Consider the following 23,437-nt stretch of genomic DNA (forward strand, 5'->3'; position numbering starts at 1 on the left):
CCAAAATGGCAAATTTTTTTTTTTGTTTAAAAGATTTACATTTTTAAAAGAAATCTACTAAAACTGAAATAATTCTGGTATCCCTGTGATTGTGCTGAACCAAAGAATAAAAGGGGAGGTTTTAATTGGAGCACACTTGGAATTTTTTTCCAGCTTCCCAGTACATTGCATGGAATATTAAATGGCACCGCTAGAAAGTACAATTTGTCCCGCAGATAAAAAGCCGACAGACATAACAGTTAAAAAAGGGTTTTTCTGGGCTACAAATATTATACCGGTGACTTATCCTACAAAAAGGTCATCAAGGTCAGACTAGTGGGGCTCCAACACGGGAACCCCCAACAGATTAGAGGTTCTCAGAAACTGAGATTTATACATAAAGCAGACAGCTCCTAGTGGCAGAACCGAGTCACTGCAGCTTAGCTCCAATTCAAATGAATAGAAGCTGATCTGCAGTAACGTGGTGTGACCACTGCACAGAGAATGGAGCCGTCTGCCTCCTCAGCTCATCTGTGGCAGTGATGGGAGTTGGACCTTCACTAATCTGATATTGCAGACGTATTTTATGGATAGATTATCAATATTATCCATAGGAATTTTGTAAGGGATTTTGTCTGATGTCTGATTTCTATAAAAGAATGCAATGCAGTAACTTAGGAAAGACTCACCATTATCCCCTAAATCTCGGAAGAACTTTGGTCCTGGTTTGGCTTTAGCGGCCCGAGAAAGCATTGAATCAAATTCCTATAAAAGACAAAAGAAATATACAAACGCATGGTACGACAGCCTTCACCTCTGTCACCAAAGTTCACAGATTTAAAGTGACGGTACAGGCTTGACCTCAATGATATGCATTATTGGCTTATTTGTTATCTAGTACATGCAGAAGATCTGAAACGAATCTAAGAGGTTGGAGGCATACACCACACACAAACACTTCCACATATAGATCCAGACAGTGTGACTGTGGTAATCTTCTTATATTTGGCCTCCTTTCTTCTAAAACCAACTTTTATGCTAATGAGTCTGAAGGGCTCCTGGAGGTGTTACCAGAACCCGTCCATGCTGTAGCTTCACAGGCTGTTACACTGTGCAGGAGCTCCCCCTTCCACTGTGTGCTGAACCTTCTGCTGCAGTGAGATTACATCAGGCAGAGGGTGGGGGAAGTGCTGAGGGAGAAGGGTCAGACAGTCTAACAGTGTGTGAAGCCAAATCACAGAGGGGCTAGGGTAGCCCCTCGGGCTCATTAGCATAAATGTTGATTTTAGACGGAAGGAGGCCATGGATAACAAATATAAGAAGATTATAAGAAGAAGTGCCTGGATCTATGAGTAAGTGTCCCTGGTTTGTCATGATGGAGTTTGATGGTAGATTTCTTTATAACCAAACATGATACAGGGTCTATTGAACCATTATGTGAGGGTGGTTCTCATGGTGGTGGACTCAACCCATCCAAATATTACACGGTCCTCCATGACTGCTACAAAGTAAATGGTAAAGCCGTACAATAATAACATATCACCAAAAGTGCCATCACTGGACTCATGGAAATCAGCTTATTGATTGGGTGGAGGAGCCATCTTTAAAAGGACATCTACAACCAGGATGAAGAATTCTAAACCAAGCACACAGACATACTGGTGTGCGCCCCCTCTGACAGGATCTTCTGTTCTTTAAGCTTCTTATTTACGGATTTCTACAAAAACAGGATTTTAAAATTATGCAAATGAGCCTGAGGGGCTCCAAGCTCCAATGGTTTAAATTAAACCTGGAGCCTCTCAGGCTCATTTGCATAATTTTTAAGCCTTTTATTCTTAAACACAAGGGCCTAAGAAGCTTAAAGAAGAGTGGATCCTGCCAAAGGATCACCAGCATGTCAGTGTGCTTGGTTTACAGTTCTTCATCCTGGTAATAGATTTCCTTTAAAGGGTTTTCTCATAATAGTTACTGATGAACGGCAAAGTGGGGGAGAAGGACTCCAAGGATCCTCAAGACCACATCCATGTGAGGACTTCATGGATGGGTCATAGGGTGGGCGATCATGGAAGTCTTATGTCCTAAGGGCAGTTTAGGTGGACAAGTGTATAGAAAGGTAAAACAAAGGTTACCATACTTGAATGAGGTGGAACGGAAATACAATCTGAATCCACAAAATTAATGTACAATTAAAGACACGGAAATGAGAAGACATAACATTCCTTTTCATAATTACGTAACGTGCAGTTACTGGGAAGGTGTGGACGCTGCATCCCACACACTGGACCTTTCACATGAATTCCCTTTCCTCGTATCACATGAGTAAGACGATGTGTAGAGCGTTGTAAATACTTAGAGGATGCGCAAGATCCCGTATCCTCGGCTGATGTATATATGGCTCGCATTCATGAAATACCTCCACCGCTACAACCTTCATACCTTTTTTGTCAATGTCCGAGCGTTGGTTTTATCTAGAGAAAAAGGAAAAAACATAGTAATGACTTAGTCACGGTGTCGGGCTGAGATAAGACATGTGACACATGGAGGGGATATCTGTGAGTCACAATTTATGACACATGGCAGGAATGTAAAAATCAATCAGAATATTTTATCATAAAGGCACTAAGTGATCACAGTCCAGACTACAGTCATTACAATATAAAGAGGTTACATATCTACATTATATCCCCAATAATTAAGAAGAAGAGCGCAGGGGCATAACTAGGAGAGACAGGGCCACATATCAGAATTTTGAATGCGGCCCCCTTACCGCTTAAAAAAAAAAATACATTTTTTTTTTGCGTACATACACACCATATACACACACATACATGCAATACCATATACACGCACATACAAATACAGTATATGCATACTACACACATAACTACAGCGTATTCATTCCACATATCCCAGATGCCAGGGCCCCCTGACACTCTGGGGCTCACAGCAGCTGCTAAGGCTACTACCATTGTAGTTATGCCCCTGGTACAGATGATATCTCACTACTGTATGGAAATCCTGTGCACATATTGACCAAACCTGACAATTTTAGTGGATTTGTCAGATTTCTTTATATTTAAATGATTATTCTGGTGACAGAAACTTATCCTTATTCACAAGATAGGAAAGAACTTGCTGACTGGAGAAGAACACAGTGGTGCAGCCACTACCAATTACCGTATTTTTCGGACTATAAGGCGCACAAAAAATCCTTTGAATTTCTCAGTGCGCCTTATATATGAATCCTACTGACAGACAACAGCTGCCTTGAACTGTGCACAGGTCTGCCACCTGCTGGTCATTCATCCTTATTATCAGGTGCACCTTATAATCCAGTGTGCCTTATATATGAACCTAAATGTTTTAGCAGGCATTTGATGGTGTGCCTTATACTCTGGTGCGCCTTATAGGAACTTCCAAGTTTAGCCAAACTAGAGACTCCTTCAAAACCAATCCCCTGCAGACAGATGTTCCAGGGTTATGAATCCATCCTAATAAACCAGGGACACTTACTCCTAGATCCAAGCACTGTGTCCCTGGTTTATCGTGATGGATTTTTAATAGGAGAGTTCCTTAAAGGCTGTTTAACGGATGGAGCCTGGAACGGTAATTTCCTCCAAAAGATACAGTTTCATTCGGAGGGGAAGCTGATTTGCATATGGTTTCCCAGGAAGCATTGCGCCTGTAAGATAACCTTCCCCACAAGAAGAAACGTCCAGAGTAAGGCAACATAATAGAACATAACTAACCAAAGTACAGTAGACCGTTTTCTCATCACGTCAAGTGGCGTGAAGGATGGATAATGGTTGGGGTGAGCTCCTCTCTTTCATCTTATAAAACATTAGCATTTTTATTATCACCCAGACACATCTCCAGATTGTTTTCTCAATGACCGTGTTCCTTTGAATTCCGCTGTCACCGCTAAGCCTTTTAACTGTGTAAAAGTGATGGGTGTTGCAGAGTACAAGTGAGCACTAGCATTAATTCGTCCGAGCGCATATCCAACCTCTGATGTCAGACTTGTTCCACGTACTTCTGTCTAAGCATGATGGATCATGGCAAAAAACATTTCCATTCTCACAATTAGATCTGACGTGAAACCACTATTGCCCGTGGCAAATCGACAGTCAGAATCGGCTGCGGACGGTGATTTTTCGTTAGTCACGGCTATCACCTAATTCGCTTTGCTTAGCTTCAGGTAGAGGCTTCTCTTATAATAAAAATAATTCTTTATTTATATAGCGCACACAGATTACGCAGCGCTGCACAAAGTATGTCAAATCAGTCCCTGTCCTCATGGGGCTGACAATCTAAACAACCTAACAGTATGTTTTGGAGTGTGGGAGGAAACCAGAGTACCCAGAGGAAACCTACGCAAACACGGAGAGAACATACAAACTCTTTGCAGATGTTGACTGGGGTGGGATTCGAACCCAGGACCCCAGCGCTGCAAGGCAGAAGCGATACTCACTCAGCCACCGTGCCGCCTAGACATATTCTCCTATGTTGAGTGTGCATGTGGCCCTCTGCCCGTCATACCATAAAGGGCCCGTAGCGGGTGACTATTGTGCGCATTCTGAGCAGTATAAACAGAGCATAGGTGGAGGCATGCCGAAATTTTTTTTAAAAAAAGGGACTATAGGTTAGGAGCCAAAATTCCTTCAAAGGTTCAGAGACCTGCAGAAAAAGAAGTGTTTTTTGATCTTTAAGACTCCTAATAAAAGCAGCGCCAGCTTTTCTTAAGCTCTACACTTCAGCGAGTAGCACGTAAACTACATAAAAAATTGTTTTTCACTTTAACCCGACGCGCACTGGACGGAAGGGCTAATCCAGTCACAGCGAGCGAGAAGAAATAGCTCGCCCGGCGAATAAGCGATCTCAAGTATGCCTGCTAGAGGTGAAGTCATGTGAAATAATATACCCTATCAGGAAGCGGACGTCCTAGTAATTCTCTACTGTGTTGAAATATAAAAAGGTTTATTGTTAAAAAAAACAAAAAAACCCCATCAGTATTAGATCCAGCACTGCCGCTGATCAGCAGAGAAACAGTGAGTGACATTTCTGCATCACGACACTTGGAGGAAAGAGAATTTACATTGCTCTGGTGTTTCCCGTCTTTGGCGCTGGCCCTTGGGACCAGACGCACTTGAGGGTCACTGGACCTCCCTCAAACACATCAACACTTCCTCAACATCATCACCTAGTGACTTCCCGATCCTAATCAAATGCCTCTCACTTGCTAAACCAGTTCCCTACACTGTACTGAGGAGACACAATCAGGTGGAAACAGCGCTGTCTACAGTTGGGAATCTGCACCTTCTGGAATAGATATTCTGGTCTGGCTTTAATCCTGCGTCATGTCATTAAGCTATATGCTTGATGTTCAGAGGACTGTCTTACAAGGTAGCTAAGAGGCAACATTTTCTTTATCACATCCTGGAAAATGTGTTTGCAGAATTTCCAAGTGGAGCATCAATGGCTGTAAGTCTCCACACGCAAGCAAGGTGGATTTTATTGGCAAAGTGGGGCCCACAGTGTCAGGGGGCACAGTCATCTGACCTGACACTAAAGAATGGAGGATATGTACCATTATATACATATTATCCTGCACATTGTATAGTACAACATATATGTGATGTATATATGCAGTATATGGCACTGTACATGTGTGTATATGTGATTTGTATATGCTCTATATGTGGGCGTATGTACGTAACCCGAGGACTGCCTGTACTACTGTATTATTTCTGTACCTCTATGCTGTCCATGGAGCAACCCTTGATTCATCAGGATAGCATCACATGCTTAGCTAGAGACTGTACCATCCCTGCCTGCTGGGAGTACAGCGTAATGATCGTTTTCTCCAAATTATGGTTGAAAATCTGAGAGAGCATATGTGTACATCCCGGAGATTCTCCTTATATTATAATTATGTAATTTATAATCCTTAGTAGCTGCTGACAGTAGAATACACTGCATGAGCTGCAAACTCATGCAGAAATATAACTTTTGTGGCTCGGGCGGTTAGCTCACACAGCCGTGTGAATGATCTCATTGAAATATATGTGACCTTGGGATAGTACATGTCCACCTCAGGACCATGTTTGAGGCCTCAGTCTTAAAGGGCATCTACCATTAGGATGAAGGACTGCATGCAAATGAGCCTGAGGGGCTCCAGGCTCCATAGGTGTCAATGGAAGCTGGAGCCCCTCAGGCTCATCTGCATGCAGTCCTTCATCCTGGTGGTAGATGTCCTCTTTAAGGCGATTTGGGACATTATACAGAACATTATACACACTGAAATCTTGGTGACTTTGATATGCCATTTTATATAAATCTCTATTACACATATTCCAGGTACAACTTCCCTTTGTGTTCACTTTAAAACTACACCACAAGAGATCAAAACATTAAAAGTTGAAAAGAGAAAAATGGTTAATAGGCGCACAGACTGGCAATGAGGTGGGAGGACTGGCGGTGCCAGGAGGCAGACTGCTGCTATTTACATCAGTCATAAACACAGCCTGGTAATCACACTAAGCATCAGACTGCTCACTTGGCACCTGACCCCTCTTCTCCTCTTCACATCATGACATTGCCTGCACACGGAAAGCACCGACTCACTTAAAAGAAGAGATCATATAAAGAGAAGACCAACTGCATACAAGAAAAAAAGATAAAAAGCTACACCGGGAACGATGAAGAAGGGGGGGGGGGGATCTATGACGTGTAGATAAAACCGATATGGAAAAGATAAAGGGATGAATCCTAAACTAAGTCTTGTAAATGCAGTTGTGTACGGAGAGTACGTCTCCATGAATAGTGTGATGTGTATAAGGAACCTCTGTATAATACACATAGGGTGCCCTCTACAGATACTGCACCCTTCACAAGTGGGACGACCCAGAGCCAAACCAGTCTGCTCCCTGTATACAGAGAAATAGCCCCTGCCAACATTTTGGTTGACAATTTGCAATTTAGGTTATTGAGGGAAATCGGCCAACATGACCCTCACTTTCAGGTATCCTTGTCCTTGGCTGGAAAATCACAAATCATGGCAGAAGGAGAGAGGAAGTCTCTTGAAGTCAAAGGCAGCCTTAAAAAGGGGTTGGCCACCAATACTGAACTTTAACAGGGGAAGTATAAGACCCAGCAGGACGGGTAATATCACATGAGTCCTGCTGCCTGGGGGGAGAAAACTGTGTCTCCTGACAAACTTTAAAGGACATCTTCCACCAGGATGAAGGACTGTATGCAAATGAGGCTGACGGGCTCCAGGCTCCATTAACACTTATGGAGCAGGTTCATTTGCATACAGGTGGTAGATCCTGGTGGTAGATAACAAACTGGTGAATACATGTCCCAAGAGAGGGCAGGCTAATATCCCAGAGGAAACAGGTCAGGTCATACCCATCACACTCTACAGTAGACTTCTACAGCTAAAATCCCCACCCAGTGTTTCCAATATCCCTGCTGCGTCAGTCATCTCTGCCTCCTCTGGGGACTTAACGGGAACCTGTCATCAGGTTTTCACAAGTAAACCAAATGACAGGCTTCTATTCAGTTTTTATTAAGAAATGACATAGCTCACAAGTCACAAGGGGCGTGTTTTATCTTATTTCTCAGCTCCCTCATTCCCCCATCCCTTCAGAATTCCCCTTCAGCCAGTTACTGTGCGACTCAGACAACGTCTCCCTCAGTTTCCTCATTACCCCCATCCCTCAGTAATTTCTCAATAGCCAGTCACTGTGTGACTCAGCCAACATCTTCCTCAGCTACCTAATTCTCCCATCCCTCAGAAACTGTCCATCAGCCATTCACTGTGTGACTTAGACAACGTCTCCCTCAGTTCCCTCATCCCTCAGTAATTTCTCTTTAGCCAGTCACTGTGTGACCTAGACAACGTCTCCCTCATTTCCCCATCCCTCAGTAATTTCTCTTTAGCCAGTCACTATGCAACTCGGCCAACATCTTCCTCAGCTACCTCCCTAATTCCTGAGGGAGGAGGAATGAGGGTGCTGAGGGGGATGTTACAAAAAAGAAAGCAGGTCCTTGTAACTCTGAGGCTCCTAGCAAGGAACCAGCAAGATTTTAAAAATCAAATAATATGATCTATGGATTTTTATAACAAAACCTGCATGGAAAACAGTGAGAAGACTTCTGTGGGAAGTAGTCATTAGGTTTAATGGTGAACAGATTAATGGTTCCCTTTAATGCACCAAAGGGATGGAAGGGGGCTGGTTAGTGTCCCCCCTGGTGTAGCAGTGTACAGAATTGATTGCCTAGTTCAAAAGAGGACCGACCTAAACTTGCACCTGTACAAAATGCAACATGGATTCTTAATAAGATATAGATTTGATGCGGATTTCTTATATCTGTAGTGTGAACATGCCCCTTCACTAAAGTCAAACATGTAAATACCCGTCACTTATGTAATGAATGAGGACATAGTATTGTGGCTTATTGAAAGGTACGGGGACCTCAGATGTATGTTCCTCCTCCTTATAATCTCCTAGATTATGTTTAAAAGATGACAATGCAATGTACCAGACTATCAGAGCGTTAAAGCCAACCTTATGTTCATGGTCATAAAGCCAATGTAATGAAAGGGCGGTAGATGTGGACCCGGGTGCTGGATCTGGTGTACTGGAAGGTAGCTGCGTACACAGCCGCCCCTCCAGCGCTGACCAGGGATTACAGCATTCCTCTGCAGCAATAACATCGCTGTCAGGCTGACATACATATCATCAACAGAGATATGCACAGCAAATGCCATCACTACAAGAATGGCCGGGGATGAATAAATACATCCTGATCAGCCCTACGGGGCATCTTACCACATACTGGAGACCCTCAGATTTACTTTCAAAGAGTCCACCTGTGCTGGCCCAGCAGACCGAAAACAAGAGATGATGCAGTGCACTTGGGTTCACATCCAAAAAACCTGGGCCCAGGGTTGTCCACATTTAGCAAATAATTGATATTGTTTGTGTCATGAAAAGTTAAACAATTTTTCAATATACTTTCTGTATCAATTCCTCACTGTTTTCTAGATCTCTGCTTGCTGTCATGTAATAGTCTATGGTTATGCGATGTCACACAGATGCAGGGCTTGTTACATCCCTGGTCATGTGAGGTCACGCAGGTGCACTGCTCTTTATAATGACACAGCTCTTATTACTCTCTGCGATATAATGAGCCGTGCACCTGTGTGTGACATCATATGACCAGTGATATAACGAGACGTGCACCTGTGTGACATCACATGACCAGGGATATAACGAGACGTGCACCTGGGTGATATCACATGACCAGGGATATAACGAGACGTGCATCTGTGTGACATCACATGACCAGAGATATAACGAGACGTGTACCTGTGTGACATCACATGACCAGGGATATAACGAGACGTGCACCTGTGTGACATCACATGACCAGGGATATAACGAGACATGCACCTGTGTGACATCACATGACCAGGGATATAACGAGACATGCACCTGTGTGACATCACATGACCAGGGATATAACAAGTCGTGCACCTGTGTGACATCACATGACCAGGGATATAACAAGTCGTGCACCTGTGTGACATCACATGACCAGGGATATAACAAGTCGTGCACCTGTGTGACATCACATGACCAGGGATATAACGAGCCATGCACCAGTGTGACATCACCTGACCAGGGATTTAAGCCATCATTAACAAAAAGGTGACTAATGGTTTAAAATAGATCTTTTTCTCTACTCACCTGTCTGTTTTTTTATTGGCCTTAACTAAAAATTGCACTAAACCAAAACAGATCTTACCACTATGGGATGTAAGTGTTAATTTTAGACTGTGCTCACACATTGGTCTAGTCTAGCTATAACTCCCCCCCACCCCGAATAGACATATAAAAAACAAAAGTTCCCATTATTTTAGTCTAAGGGCCAATTCCCACCTATGTTCAGACCTCCTTTATTATCTTCTGTTTTTTTCCCCCCATTAATTTCAACGAACTTGTAATGGTGTCCGTTAATATCTGTTTTCACCCCTTCCGTTATTCGAACGGATAAGTTGGACAGGAACCACATCATATTTTTTTTCATATGAAGCAACAGGAGAGACCAACAAAAGACTTCTTTCCATACAATTTTTAACATGGCTTTCTGTGGATGGACTTGGTGGGTATTGAGTTAATCCATCCGTTCTTTATTCTGAGAATGCTCCGATTTTACATCCCAGAGACTTAATGAGAACTGCAGTAGCCAAAACTGATGGAAAAAAAAAACATATGGCTATAAAAGAATGAAATACTAAATTAAAGTACATTAAAGGAAAACAGGGTATCAGTGATACTTTGTTATCGATGGATCCATCTAGACATCCGGCATACAGTACAAGCAGTGTCGGACTGGCCCACCGGAGTACCAGAGGATCCTCCGGTGGGCCCTGGCTCCACCCAATACTGAACCCAAGAGGTCCATCAGAAAACACCACAATTTTGAGTCTGCTAAAGTATATTTCCTGGGGGATAGTGAAGAGTGGGCCCCCAGATTGATTTTCTCTGGTGGGCCTAAGGAAACCCTTTCCAACACCGAGTACAAGGGGTATTCCTGGACACTGATACGTATAGCCTATCGGCAGAGATCTTACCTCTGACCCAACGACCAACGGAACCATTGTTTATTCTTTTAAATTTTTTTTTTTTTTTTAAAAACACACACTGTACAAAAAGTTGCAAAAACAAAAAGATGAAAATTGTGATCCCACACCAAACATTCTATTCAAAATTATCTCAACTGGATCCTTTAAAAGGACCATTCATGGACACATTCTCCAAGATTATTTACAATAGTTTTCTATATAAAAATTTCTAAGTTAGTAAAATTAACCCCTTCTACAGTGGTCTTAACTTCTAATTATTGGTCCACCTGTGATCCTATATGATAGCCACAACAGTTAATCATGGGGGCTGAAATAACGCTGGTTGAAATGTATAAACAGGGTCCTTGTGCCGATGTCCTCCTTTATTTAGATCAGTCATCTCTCGGAGGAAATTAGGAGAGCTTATGTACACTCCTGGGAAGAGGCCAGGCCTGGCAGCGTTCCACAGCAGACGGAGGTTTGCGTCACCAGCCAGCCATACCCATCTCCCTGCCAGCAGGCAAACAGGAGCTATACCGCAGGATACCGCAGAGCAATACTGTCAGCTTAGAAACCACTTAGAGATCCTAGAACACTTCACACTGGAGGATGTAATGTAAAGCTTCCAAGCCTCAGCCCGGCCAGAACATCAGGCTCTGCAAACTCTACGACCCCGCACCCAGACTGGTAGTAAGCTACAAAAGCCATGGAAAATAACCGTAATCCATGGCGGATTAAAGGGGTTGTCCAGTTGCCAAAGTGAAAATGCAAGATCCTGTGGATAGGGGATAACTTGCTGACCAGATGGGGTCCCATGGGGTTCCATCTCCAGATAGTCAAGCATCCTAACTCACCTGTCAGTAAGATACACAATGAATGGAGCGTCATTGACTTGCCGCTCCATTCTGATGTATCCGGTGGTACAATGGAGAACTGTTTTTGTGATCCGTTGGGACCACCATCGATCAGCAAGACAACTTGTTGTGACTGGACAACACATTAGGTAAAAGCTTCTCCGGCAGCATCACTACTGCCCAAATGAAGCCTCGACACATTATCTATAAAAACCTAAGGGATATATCCTAGTGATATGTCTGACTTTTGAGATGGGAATGGCATTACATTGAGTTGGGTAGGGGATGCTCTCTGGAACCATTGGCACCTCCGCCCACGGAGGAAGAACTTAATGCTTGAAAGTTACGTGGCTTCATTTGTTTCCTAAAACATGTTACAACTTTATAACGGGCCCTTCATCAGTTGTAACCACCAGTGTGTACATCAGTGTATTGCTAGGTGCAGTGTCCAGTTTGGGTTTCAAAGAGACAAGTAAAAAGCCACATAGCTTTAAAAATATTGGTTGTGGTCCATCTTTATGAACAAAGGAACGCAAGAGGTCCACTGCGCAGTGATTTGGACTAGGAGAGAAAACTAGACTTTAAAAATCTGGGATTATACTCTATATGGGGCCTTTGCGTAAACAATCTTTATACTTATTTTTTTAAGATTTTTCTACCTCCATCAGGGAGCTATTATCATAAGAAAGAACAGTGATTATCGCTCCCCACTCTTTCTGTTTCTTAATTAACTGCATAGGACACAGTAGGGTAGCTCCCGGCTCTATACAATGATTAGTACATTTTCCTTTTCCATAGGAAAGCTTGGGATGGGACTACCCCTACAACAACATTACACTTTGAAGAGCAGGTTTCTAAAGTGGTACAGTACAGGGATATACACACAGCAGCACTCTGTACACCCAATAAACTAAAATCAATTTTTATTAGTTCATAGTCATACATCAAACACATTAAAATGCATATATGCAATTAAAGAGGTTCTGACCGTGTCTGCCATACCCCGGATACATCAGATATATCAGTACACTGCATAGACCACAAAAAGCAGTTATATATCTCAAAACAAGGGCTACAAGTCCCTAAGTATCATAGAAATGTAAAGGTACACAGTCACTAGATATACAGGCAGTCCCCGGGTTACGTACAAGATAGGGTCTGTAGGTTTGTTCTTAAGTTGAGTTTGTATGTAAGTCAGAACTGTATACTTTATTATTGTAACCCCAGTCAAACTTTTGTTGGTCTCTGTGACAATTGGATTTTTAAAAATGTTGGATTGTCATAAGAACCAGGATAAACAATAAATATTCATTGCAGACGCCTGTGATAACTGCTAGAGCTGATCATTGTAGCCTAAGGCTAAAGTACAGTAAATTACCAAAATCCAGAGGTCCATTTGTAACTAGGGGTCATCTGTAAGTCGGGTGTTCTTAAGTAGGGGACCTCCTGTACCAACAAATACCAATACACAAGGTCCAAAAGATAAGGGGAGACCCCACAAACAACACCCAAACCAGACACAGTGGTGATACCTGTTTGGGTAGGGTGTTGTTTTGAGGGGTCCCCCCATTATAGGACAACTTTGCGCCCCTGCTGTGAGCTCACCTTCTTAGGTTTGTGAAGCGATACAGGGATAATGCACACAGTGATGTCACGGTAGAGGTATAATGCACACAGCAATGTCACTGTAAAGCTACAATGCACACAGCGATGTCCCTGAAGAGGTATAAAGCACACTGCAATCACGCGGTACAGGGTTAATACACACAGTGATGTCACGGTAGAAGGATAATGCACACAGTGATGTCACTGTAGAGGTATAATGCACACAGTGATGTCACTGTAGAGGTATAATGCACACAGTAATGTCACTGTAGAGGTATAATGCACACTGTGATCTCACGGTAAAGGAATAATTCCGTTGTCACACCACAACTTGCTATACCTGCCACCCTGGTATATTACTTTTCCTCTAGAAAACCCCTTTAAATAAAATTTTTAATGATTGGAAACCCCTTTAAGTACAGTACCATTTAAGATCAAAAAGTAAGCTGCAGAATATGCCCTTGTTCATACAATCCTACTATCGGGAGCCGTCCTTATAAATACATTGCCTTCTATTACACTACAGATCGATTGCAGCCAAACAAGGAGGGCACTGGGGACGCTACATGGAAAATGCTTTATCTGTGAGCAGGGAAATGTTATTACAGTGATGACACTGCGGGAAGCCTTGCCTTACTGCAGCGCCCTGTGACCTTGTTCTGAGGACAGGGGATCTGCTCACATCAAAGTCACCGGCTGACGTCTGCAGCTTCACTATTTTGAAGATCGGTTTGATAAAGAGACATATGACTTAATAAGAGTGTGATGACCACTCCGGATGGCAAGGATTACATTACCGATGCTTGTATCAGCATGTAAAGGTGCACTTTCAACCATCTACTAGATGCAAAAAATATTACAGATATTGTGTGACATACAGAGCTAATGCTAAGCCCTGCCAAACCTCCGAACCTCTTCTTAGTCCCTGGTTCAGTGGCAATGTTTCCTTTACCGGAGTAATGTGGTTTTGCTTAAATCTCCAGTTTTCTTATTTATGTTAAGCCCCCCTTACACAATTATCTATATCCCCAGGAGTGGAGTAGTCCATGACATGGGATTGTGAGTGGCCCTACACGGAAGGGGGATGCTGCTGGTTCTCCTGGACCGGGGAGGCCAGTCAGTCATTAGACAAAGCTGGTCCTGTGACCCTTTCTAATTTCTGCTTAAGTACAGGGTCTGAAACAAGAGCTGGTGCGGGGTAAGTAGGTGCTGGGGGTTTGTAGTTCCAGCATGCACATTAGTGCATCATTCAGATGGAGCACTTGGTGGCTCTTGCTGTCCCCTGTTCCGGCTAACCCAAGCAAGTAGACACCCACCATAAAGGAACCAATTAGAAACCCAACCAAAGGGTTCAAACTATTCCTTCTCATATATTAACTATTTGATATCAATGAAATCTCAATTACAGAAAGAACATATCTCCTCTTCTACAATTCCTATATGAAGCATATTACACGTTGACCTTCATAGGAGCTTCATACTTTCCAAACAGATTTTACGAGCCGCTATGGGAAGCCGCTCTCCAGAACAGCCCTTTACCAGCAGAAGAATCACCCAAGACTGAATTGATGCCTTGTGCTGCGGCAAGAGCGTGCGGAAAAGTCAGCCAAAAGTCCAGGCGGCTGGCAGGTCAATGCAACCAGATGCAACTCCTGGAAAAACACATTCCTGAGATTGCCTTCCCAGATCAATAGCTACTAGAGAACACCCCAAGTAGGATCCGCCAAGTTGTTTTTAAGGCTTTACAATATAATAAATAGTGGGATTGCCTGCTACCATGAATTCCTAGACACTTAGATTTATGTGCTGGGAAACTATTCACTAATGTTCTCCTGATTAGGCTTAACCCCTTACATTACAGGCTTCCAGCCCGGCTTTCATGTCCGCTAATGTAAACACACATTACAGACATATCGCCCCTGAAGCTGTGCCCCAGGACAGGTGCCTCGAAGCGGGAGGCGGCTAGCACAGTAGCCTTTAGGCGCTGGGGTCCATCAGCATGGGCTTGTATGTTGTTTGCCTACTTAAATGGATTTCTTCCATGTATCCCAATGTTTCCCATACACCCAAAAAGTGTGTGCGTTATTGAGACCGTGTAGACTGTGAGCCCAAATAGAGACATGGACAGCAGAGCGTTACAGATTCTGCAGAGCGTTACAGATCATGAGAGACAAGTAAAATGAGACATCAATGTCATATGAAACAATAGGCACCAAGAGGCCCAACTCGCAAGAGCTTACAACCTATAAGGTGGGGGGTGTGGGGACACAGAAGATTGACAGTATTTTATTTAAAATGGGTCAGATTAGCATAAAAATCAGATAAAAAAACCTCTACGTCCTGATTAAGACACGTCATCAAACTACAGCAGCAGCAACACCATGATAACTGCTGTGGTCAGGGAATGGTAAATTATAACTCTGGTCAGTATCCAGAAAGCAGATAATGGCAGGGATCCAGGAGGAAGGGACTAGTGGGGATCCAGGAGAGACCAGTGTGGGGGGGGGGGGATCCAAGTGGTAGAGACTGGTGAGGGATCCAGCCAATAGAGACCTGCGGGAATCCTAGCAGTAGAGACCGGTGGGGATCCAAGTGGTAGAGACTGGTGCAGATTCAGGAGGAATAGACCTATGCATGTGTTCCCACACCCATGGGGACAAACAATCAGACATGTGAAAACTCAACACGCGCAATCCTTATTTCCCATGATATCCCTTGCTGGAGGGGGGGGGGGTAGTCTAATGTTCAGGGGGCATTCCGAGGGTCACAATGGGTCCTGCGAAAATCAGTAGGCTGATCCAATATGTCTGCTTACCTTAACATTTCTAACCTGTCCTGGGCAATCTCTAGCTTGAGGTCAATAGTCGAAAATCATCAAGAGAATGTTGGGTTACCTATACAAATTTGATTTCTGGAGGATAATGAAAGTGAGATAGAGAAAGAGAGAGCAACAAATGATGTTTTTCAGCTTTGGAATATTTTGAATACTTATTCATAGAATAGGTTATCAATATCCTTCTGATGCCAGATAACAACATACCTAAAAGTCTAGCTCCATTCCCTCCATAAGTAGCAGTTAGGAGAAAGAGGGAATCAACTGAACAGTGGGGGTACCAATTTCTGGACCACCACAATCTGACATTAATGATCTATCCATAGCTCAACAATATTTCAAAAACTGTAGAACCCCTGTTCAAAATCTTCTTGAAAAAAAAAAAAAAAGTCCTCCCATTCTACTGCAGGATATTTTTCAGCCACTTCACCAATTCCAAGACATAATGTAGACATACATCATCTACTGTGTTCTTACCATCATCCATCTTATCTACTCAGAAGGCAATAGCCGGTCTTGGACATAGTGAGACAGATGAGAAATATACATCTTCCACTTCTAGGCGTTTCAAATAATATAAATTCGGAATAAATCATTGAAATGATCATTTATGTGGAATACGATGTCTCCGCCGCTGTAGGTACAATGTGTATATGCACAACAATCATATTTTCAACAGACCCTTTCAGATTCAGAAATACATAAATTATCCTCTTTTTTTTTTTTTAAACATGAATTGTTTCCAGCACATTTTTTCCCCTAAATATAATGATTTTTTCGTAATTCTCTGGCACGACTTGAAAGGCTTGGAACGGGGCTCGTCTGATGCCATTTTGTAGACTAGTCATGTTTCATAGTAAGAAATCTTCCACTGGAATCACATCAAGATTATGTTAACAATTACCGCTAAGTAATATGAATTGACTGGGTTTCGGTTGCCGAAAAACTTGCACATACTTAATACTATTTTTAGCTTGTTGATGCAGGACAGTAATTTTATCGTTCCTAGGCTATTTTTTTTCCATTCCAGAATAAGAATTAATCATTCCAAGTGGAGTCGGTCATTTCACTGACAACATACAGATGATCAATTGGAAAGACTCTACAAAACCACTTCAAAGGAAGGAACTTTGTAAAAATAATGAAAATAGAAAATGTGACCTTGGTGTCGGGGGGAAGGGACAATCGTACACATTCCAAAAACTTAAAGTATCGATGTACGGTTCTTGGGATTTGCCATCAATCACTGATCGGTGGAGTTGTCAGCAACCAGAAGACACCTGCAGATCTTAAGGATAGTTGATCAATAAGTAACACTGGAACATCCCTTTAAGCTTATTCATTTTTTAGGAAAAGATACTGCAGAATGGATTCAACCACCAAAAACAAAGTAATAGATGATGGGATCTTGCCTTGGAAAAAGTCTGGACAAAAGGCGGTCATGGATTTGCTGGAAGTGACTAGGGTTTAACAAATTAAAAGGGGAATCTCTGGATCATGTATCCTGCAACTAAATTCAATACTATAAGAGGAATTGAAAAAATGGCAGAATGAGAGGATTAGAGATACTAGAGTTCGGTGCTTGGAAATTTCCAACACTCGCATACTACATATGAATGCTCAACCTGCTACTACATTATTAATTATGAAGAGAACAATGGTTCCCGTGATCACTGAGGGACCAACCAGTTCGACCACCACTGATGAAATTTGTATCTCCTATCCATGAATAGGGGATAAAATCAAACTTTGTACAAACCTTTTGAAGGGAACCTGTAAGAGCGCTTCAGAGTCCATCAATGTCCTATATTAGTTCTGTCCATGCGCTCAATAACAAAGAAAAAACCTCAAATGTTTATACTTACCTCAGTGATAATGCTGGGGTAGACTTCATAGACTTTATGGAAGTATTACACTGGCAACGTGGGAACCAGGGATGGATCCAATGTACCTTTATCAGCTTCAGCTCCATGTATAAACCACTGTACATTTTAAAGAGAATCTGCCATTTAAATTTACCCACCCTATATAAATATGCTAATAAAAAACTAAAATTTTATTCTTATTCCGGGCTGCAATGTTAAAAAAAAGTCAGTTTGTAAACTGCCTTTTGTTTCCGAGTGACAGGTCTCACTGCTAGGACATGCTGTTCTGTGGAACATTGCAAGAGAGCTCTGTTACATCATTGGGCACTTGGTCTACGGAGGCTGCTGTGATTTCATGTGATCAGATACATACATTGGGTTGACACTGCATATGTCACTGGGTAAAGGATCTCAGATGACATCCTCCTGATCACATGACATTAAGTGCTGAATGCTGAGAAGAGGCATGGGACACGAGGTGGAGCAGATGGGAGGGGCTGGCTGAGCATGACACACCCTCTGATGCCAGGTAATATAATATAAAGTTGATTTATGTGGATCTAAGGGAAACAATTTGTAGCTAAACGAAGTGTGTTAGTTTATAAGACTCTATGGGATCTGGTCACTAGCAGTATTTGTGAAAATGTGGCAACATGTTCCCTTTAAGTAGTAACAGCCACTAATAGAGATGCCCATAAGAACCTGTACTTGGTTTACTGTTCAAAATCGCTCCCAAACAAGAGTGACCATATGTGGACATGTTAAGGCACTACACAAATAATTAAATGTAAAAAAAAATTATTTAAAAAATATTTAAAATATTTTAGAATATTTACTTAGAATGCATCCATACGTTATATTTATGCACTGGTAAAGCGCAACTTGGCTGTAATGTCCACATTAGTATTAACTCTCATTGAAAAATGTTCTTCCTCGGTTTCAATCAATCATGGAGACGTGACGTGAATGACATCTATTTAGCTTACAGTTATCTGACTTAATATAAGGAAGGATAAACAGAGAGACTGGCAAGTCCTGCAGATGCCTCCATTAAATCTGGTTACCCAGATAATATTAAATTCTTATCTTTTATGTATTTTTGCTCATAACACGACCCATGGAGGAAACATATGGCGACAAATCAGAGATTGATCTGAAGGTTTAGACCCTGCACTTACGACAATGCAGCCCTGGTTGTGCCTGGTACCAGTTTGAAGGAATGTTTGTAATAGGGGGAAGGGTGCAAATGTCTGGAGCATTCCCCACTTAACTCTGCACCCATTAACGTCACACATTGAGAAGGAAAATATCATAATCTTATCTGAAAAGCTGTTAAATTGAGTGAAGACTTCATTTGATACAGGCCTTCTGTAAATATAAACATGGTAACACGTTGCATTGACCGGGGTACTTGGTAGGCCGCCCATCGCTCCAGCCAGAAACAAATTAATATACTTGGTCAAGCAAACATATCGAGTGACGAAGCCTGCAGTGCAAACACTTCATCCAAACCCGGCAATATCACCGTCACATGTAGCGAGACACTCAGGGAAAGGAGCGAGCCATCAATCTGGCCGGAAAAGAAGAGGCTCAACCGTCTGGACCGCTCATCCTGGATTCTACGACGCCTACGCCAAACTTATCTACGTCAGTCGCAGTCTAGTCATAAGCCCACGTCACCATGCCAGATAACTAGTATCATGTGGATTATATAAATATATATTACCATTTCTAAATCTGGACATTGTAAAAGGCATGTATTTTTGGACGGCTACAAGAAGATTGACGCAAGCAGTGCCATAAAATAAAATTAAAAAACGGGAAATTGTCTCTTACTGATATGTTACGGCTAACGTATGAACAGAAATCAATCAAAATAAGTAATGGAAACTACAGGAACATAGAAAAATTTGAACACGTCACATTTATTATATTACATTTTCTACCGAACCAAGACCTAACAATACAAAACAAAGATGTACTTAAATTAAAGGGAACCTGTCATCAGAAATTTACCTAATATACCACTAAAAGCTGAACCCCTTCCAGATCATGTTTCTTTCATGGTTCAGTGTGGTGGCTTCATCCAGAAAATAAACTTTGAAGTGAGATATAAGATGGTTGTATAAAGTCAAGGAGGCGGAGATTTTAAACACTAAAGTCAAGCTCTCTCAACCACAGAAAGCAGTCTTCACTGTAATCGATGTCTTCTATGCTGAGGAGTGATGCATGATGTCAATCACAGAGGAAGAGGCATTCAAAGGCACCTTGACTTCAGTGTTAAACTCTCCACCTCCTTGACTTTATGAAGCCAATTTATGTCTTTATGTAGTGGTATTTTAGGGCAATTGCTGATGACAGGTTCCCATTAAAAAGCTACAAGTCTAAATGCAGACTTCTACATCATTAAAGTTGAATCATGATTCATAAATCTCGAGAAAGTGTTCGAGGTCCTTTGATGTGCAGTGGCAGTGTGCTTTATACAACGCCAGAAGCCACTTGGCATTGTATTGGGTGATCTCAGGTTTTTTATACCGCACGCCCATGGAAACGTCATAGATTAGGTTCCTTATTAATAGTGCGGATGTTGCTTCTAACTCTGGTCTCCAATGTTACAATGAGTGCTGTAAATGGATAAATCAGTTGTGTCTCCCTAAAACCTTCAGCAATAGATGGTACTGGTTTAGAGTGCTTAAAGGGGTTTCCCAGAGATCCTAAAAAATGAGGGAGAAATGCAAAATATGCCATACTCATCTGTCAAGCAGCAGCTGCTTTGGTGATCCGCATGGATCTTTGTTTTCCTGAATGCAGCAATCCTTCTGTTGAACCATGCAGCTAACCACTGGTCTCAGCAGTATTGTGCTGCATAACATTGAGGCCACAGATAGGAAGCAGCAGTTGCAAGGTTAGGCTGGGAACGGTAGGGGCGGTGGCCAATTTTACAGCAAGTTTTATTGCTGTTTCAGTTCCTATCCCTCAGTGACTTTCTAAGCAGACATGTCATGATAAGTCTGTGCTATGAGATGCTTTGTGCTGACAATGTGCTTCGATTATCAGGGTACAGGTTAATCTACACTTCCATTTGGCTTCTGAACTTTCACTAGTATCAGACACATAGAAATAGAGAGATGAGATCCAAGAGATGGATATAAAACGCAATGACACTCTCAGCTCTGCTTTATCTCAGTTATAAAACACAGAGTCAGCACTGCTATACCTCTTTACGCTGCTCTAAATACTTTGTCTTATTTGTAATTTGAAGAGTAAACTGCTTGCCGGCAGGAAGTGCCGGTGTCTGAGCCGGTCTTGAAGTGTCCTGCAGTGTGCAGACAAGACAAGCTATTAATGAGAAGAATCGACCTGCTCGACCATAGTCAGAAGATTTGCGGTCAGATCCAAGGGCAACCGATATTGTATACTCCAGGATTGATACGGATAGGTTGGAATATTTGTGAAATGCTGTATTTTTGTTAATAACAGTGAATTAGAGAATATGTTATTTTGTTTTTCTGAGTATGGTATATTGAAGAATCTTGCCTTTGTGGGAATACCCCATTAATGGCAAGTTTGGTTTCTTTAATTATTTATACCATTTCTTCCCTCTGGCCAAGGTGGAAAATTGAATCCCCCACCTGCAGAGTGAGCAGGAAGCAGCAAACCCGGTCCTTCAGAGTCTGTCTTGTGTGAACAATCTAGCTGCGATGCTTATGTAGAAAAGACGGCCACTGCAGAGATGTGCTAAACTGAGGAGGATAGCAAAGAAACCACTTGAAAGAAATATACAAAGCTGTTCTAAATTACGAGAACTATTGATTTGTTTAAAAAAAAAAAAAAAAAAAACTCAAAATTCTAACCCCATAATCTGTCAATTTAACAAAGTCAAAATTTATTCATGCCAGTTTTTTGGCACCCCTCTGTTGTATGTTACAATCGTAGAAAATGATACCACCTTTTCTGAAATAGGTCTATAAGAGCCTACACACAGAAATCAATATTCAACAGACAGAACATAAAAAAAAAATCATACAGTGACTCACAAGGATATGCAAAAAAGAAATAACACCAGCGCATACATTGGCTGGTCATGCACATCTCACTCTGTAATCATCGGTTGGGATTTCCAGTAATTTTATCGTAGATAAAGGTAAGCTCTATAAATAGAACTCGTAATAAGTTTTCCACAATTAGAACCTCTTCTATCCTATACTGCCATGACACCAAGGGATTACTTTTAATTACTTTGACATGTCAGGAACAGATTTAAAAAAAATAAATAAAAAATAACTAATTAGAGTTGCAGACAATAATAGAGGACGGAAATAAAAAAAATTAAAGGATACAAGTTGTGATGAAAGGTGTTTTTTTTATCCACCTGAAGCTGGCTTGGGCATGTGCAGCACCCTCACTAAACTTTGTGAAGCTAACATGTTATGTTTTTGGGGAGCTTGGTAACTTAGTGGTTAGCATTACAGCCTTGCAGCGCTGGGGACCTGGGTTTAAACATTCTCTCCGTGTTTGTGTGGGTTTCCCCCAGTCCTTCGGCGCTAAAACATACCAGTAGGTTGATTAGATTGTGAGCCCCATGGGGACAGGGACTGATTTGGCAAACTCTGTGCAGCGCTGCGTAATCTGTGTGCGCTATATAAATAATTATTATTATTTTAAAACCTTAGCACAAAATATGCAAATTTACCTAGGGTGTGGCTGGGGCCAAATATAGCAACCTACCATCAGATCCCAGAGGTAAGGTTTCATATCCCCTACAAAGATCTATGTTGACAACCTAAAAAGTAAAGTATTAGTTCTTATGTTTTTTTTCTGTAGCCAAGGCCACTTACAAAATAAATAAATGATAATTGGTCCGGGACAGCCCCATTTAATAGACCTTTAATTATGTACAAAGGCAGGAAACCTCTCCTAGGCATGTTGTAATTGCATGAAATCATGTAAGAATTGTGGAAGTTCAGTAGGGCATTAGGTTGTTGGTGGGCAGCAATGGACACGTCATACGAAGCACGGCAGGATTTAGCGCAATGACTGCATGACTAGATGAAGCTGCTCCCCACCCCCTTGACTAGTTCATGTGAGACCTGTTGCTCCACCAAATATGAGGTCCAGGACCTTGCTTACAGCAGATAACAATTAAACATGGGGCAAAACCCTTTTATTAAATTAAAGTTTTATACATTAAAAAGTATAAGGATCTATCTTTTTTGGCTTTTGCTAGGCTGGCCGATGAAGCCAATTCCATCTTTCTTTGTAAAAAATTGTCCGTCATCCAGTCGGAACGTTTCCAAAAAAAAATCTGCTTTCCTTGAATGTTTTCTTCCTACTGCCAAATATGTACTACTATAGATCCTTATGCAGGCAGTCCCCTACTTAAAGGGGAGTTCCCATTTTAGCAAGTGAATGTTATCGTTTGTATTGTAAAAAGTTTTACAATTTTCTAATATACCTTCTGTATCAATTCCTCACAGTTTTCTAGATCTCTGCTTGCTGTCCTTCTATAGAAAGCTTCTATGTTTACTTCCACTGGGGAGAAATCTGTCCATGGTCGCACAGGTGCAGAGAGTAATCAGAGCTGTGTGATATAACGAGCCGTGCACCTGTGTGATCATGGTCAGATTTCTCTCCACTAGTAGTAAACATAGAAGCTTCCTATAGA

General features: G+C 41.9%; 1 protein-coding gene across 2 annotated transcripts in view; it reads right to left on the reverse strand.

Moving 5' to 3' along the window:
• Positions 1-23,437, reverse strand: part of MICU2 (mitochondrial calcium uptake 2) — a 172,901-nt gene that overhangs the window by 50,741 nt on the left and 98,723 nt on the right. For both annotated transcript variants that reach the window (XM_072134296.1, XM_072134295.1), the window contains exons 3-4: positions 2,416-2,447; positions 669-744 (exon numbers count right to left, since the gene is read on the reverse strand). In XM_072134296.1, coding sequence (XP_071990397.1) covers positions 669-744; positions 2,416-2,447 — 108 coding nt within the window. The remainder of the gene's footprint in view (positions 1-668; positions 745-2,415; positions 2,448-23,437) is intronic.

Source organism: Engystomops pustulosus, chromosome 2 (assembly GCF_040894005.1).
Source record: "Engystomops pustulosus chromosome 2, aEngPut4.maternal, whole genome shotgun sequence".
Lineage (NCBI taxonomy): Eukaryota > Metazoa > Chordata > Amphibia > Anura > Leptodactylidae > Engystomops > Engystomops pustulosus.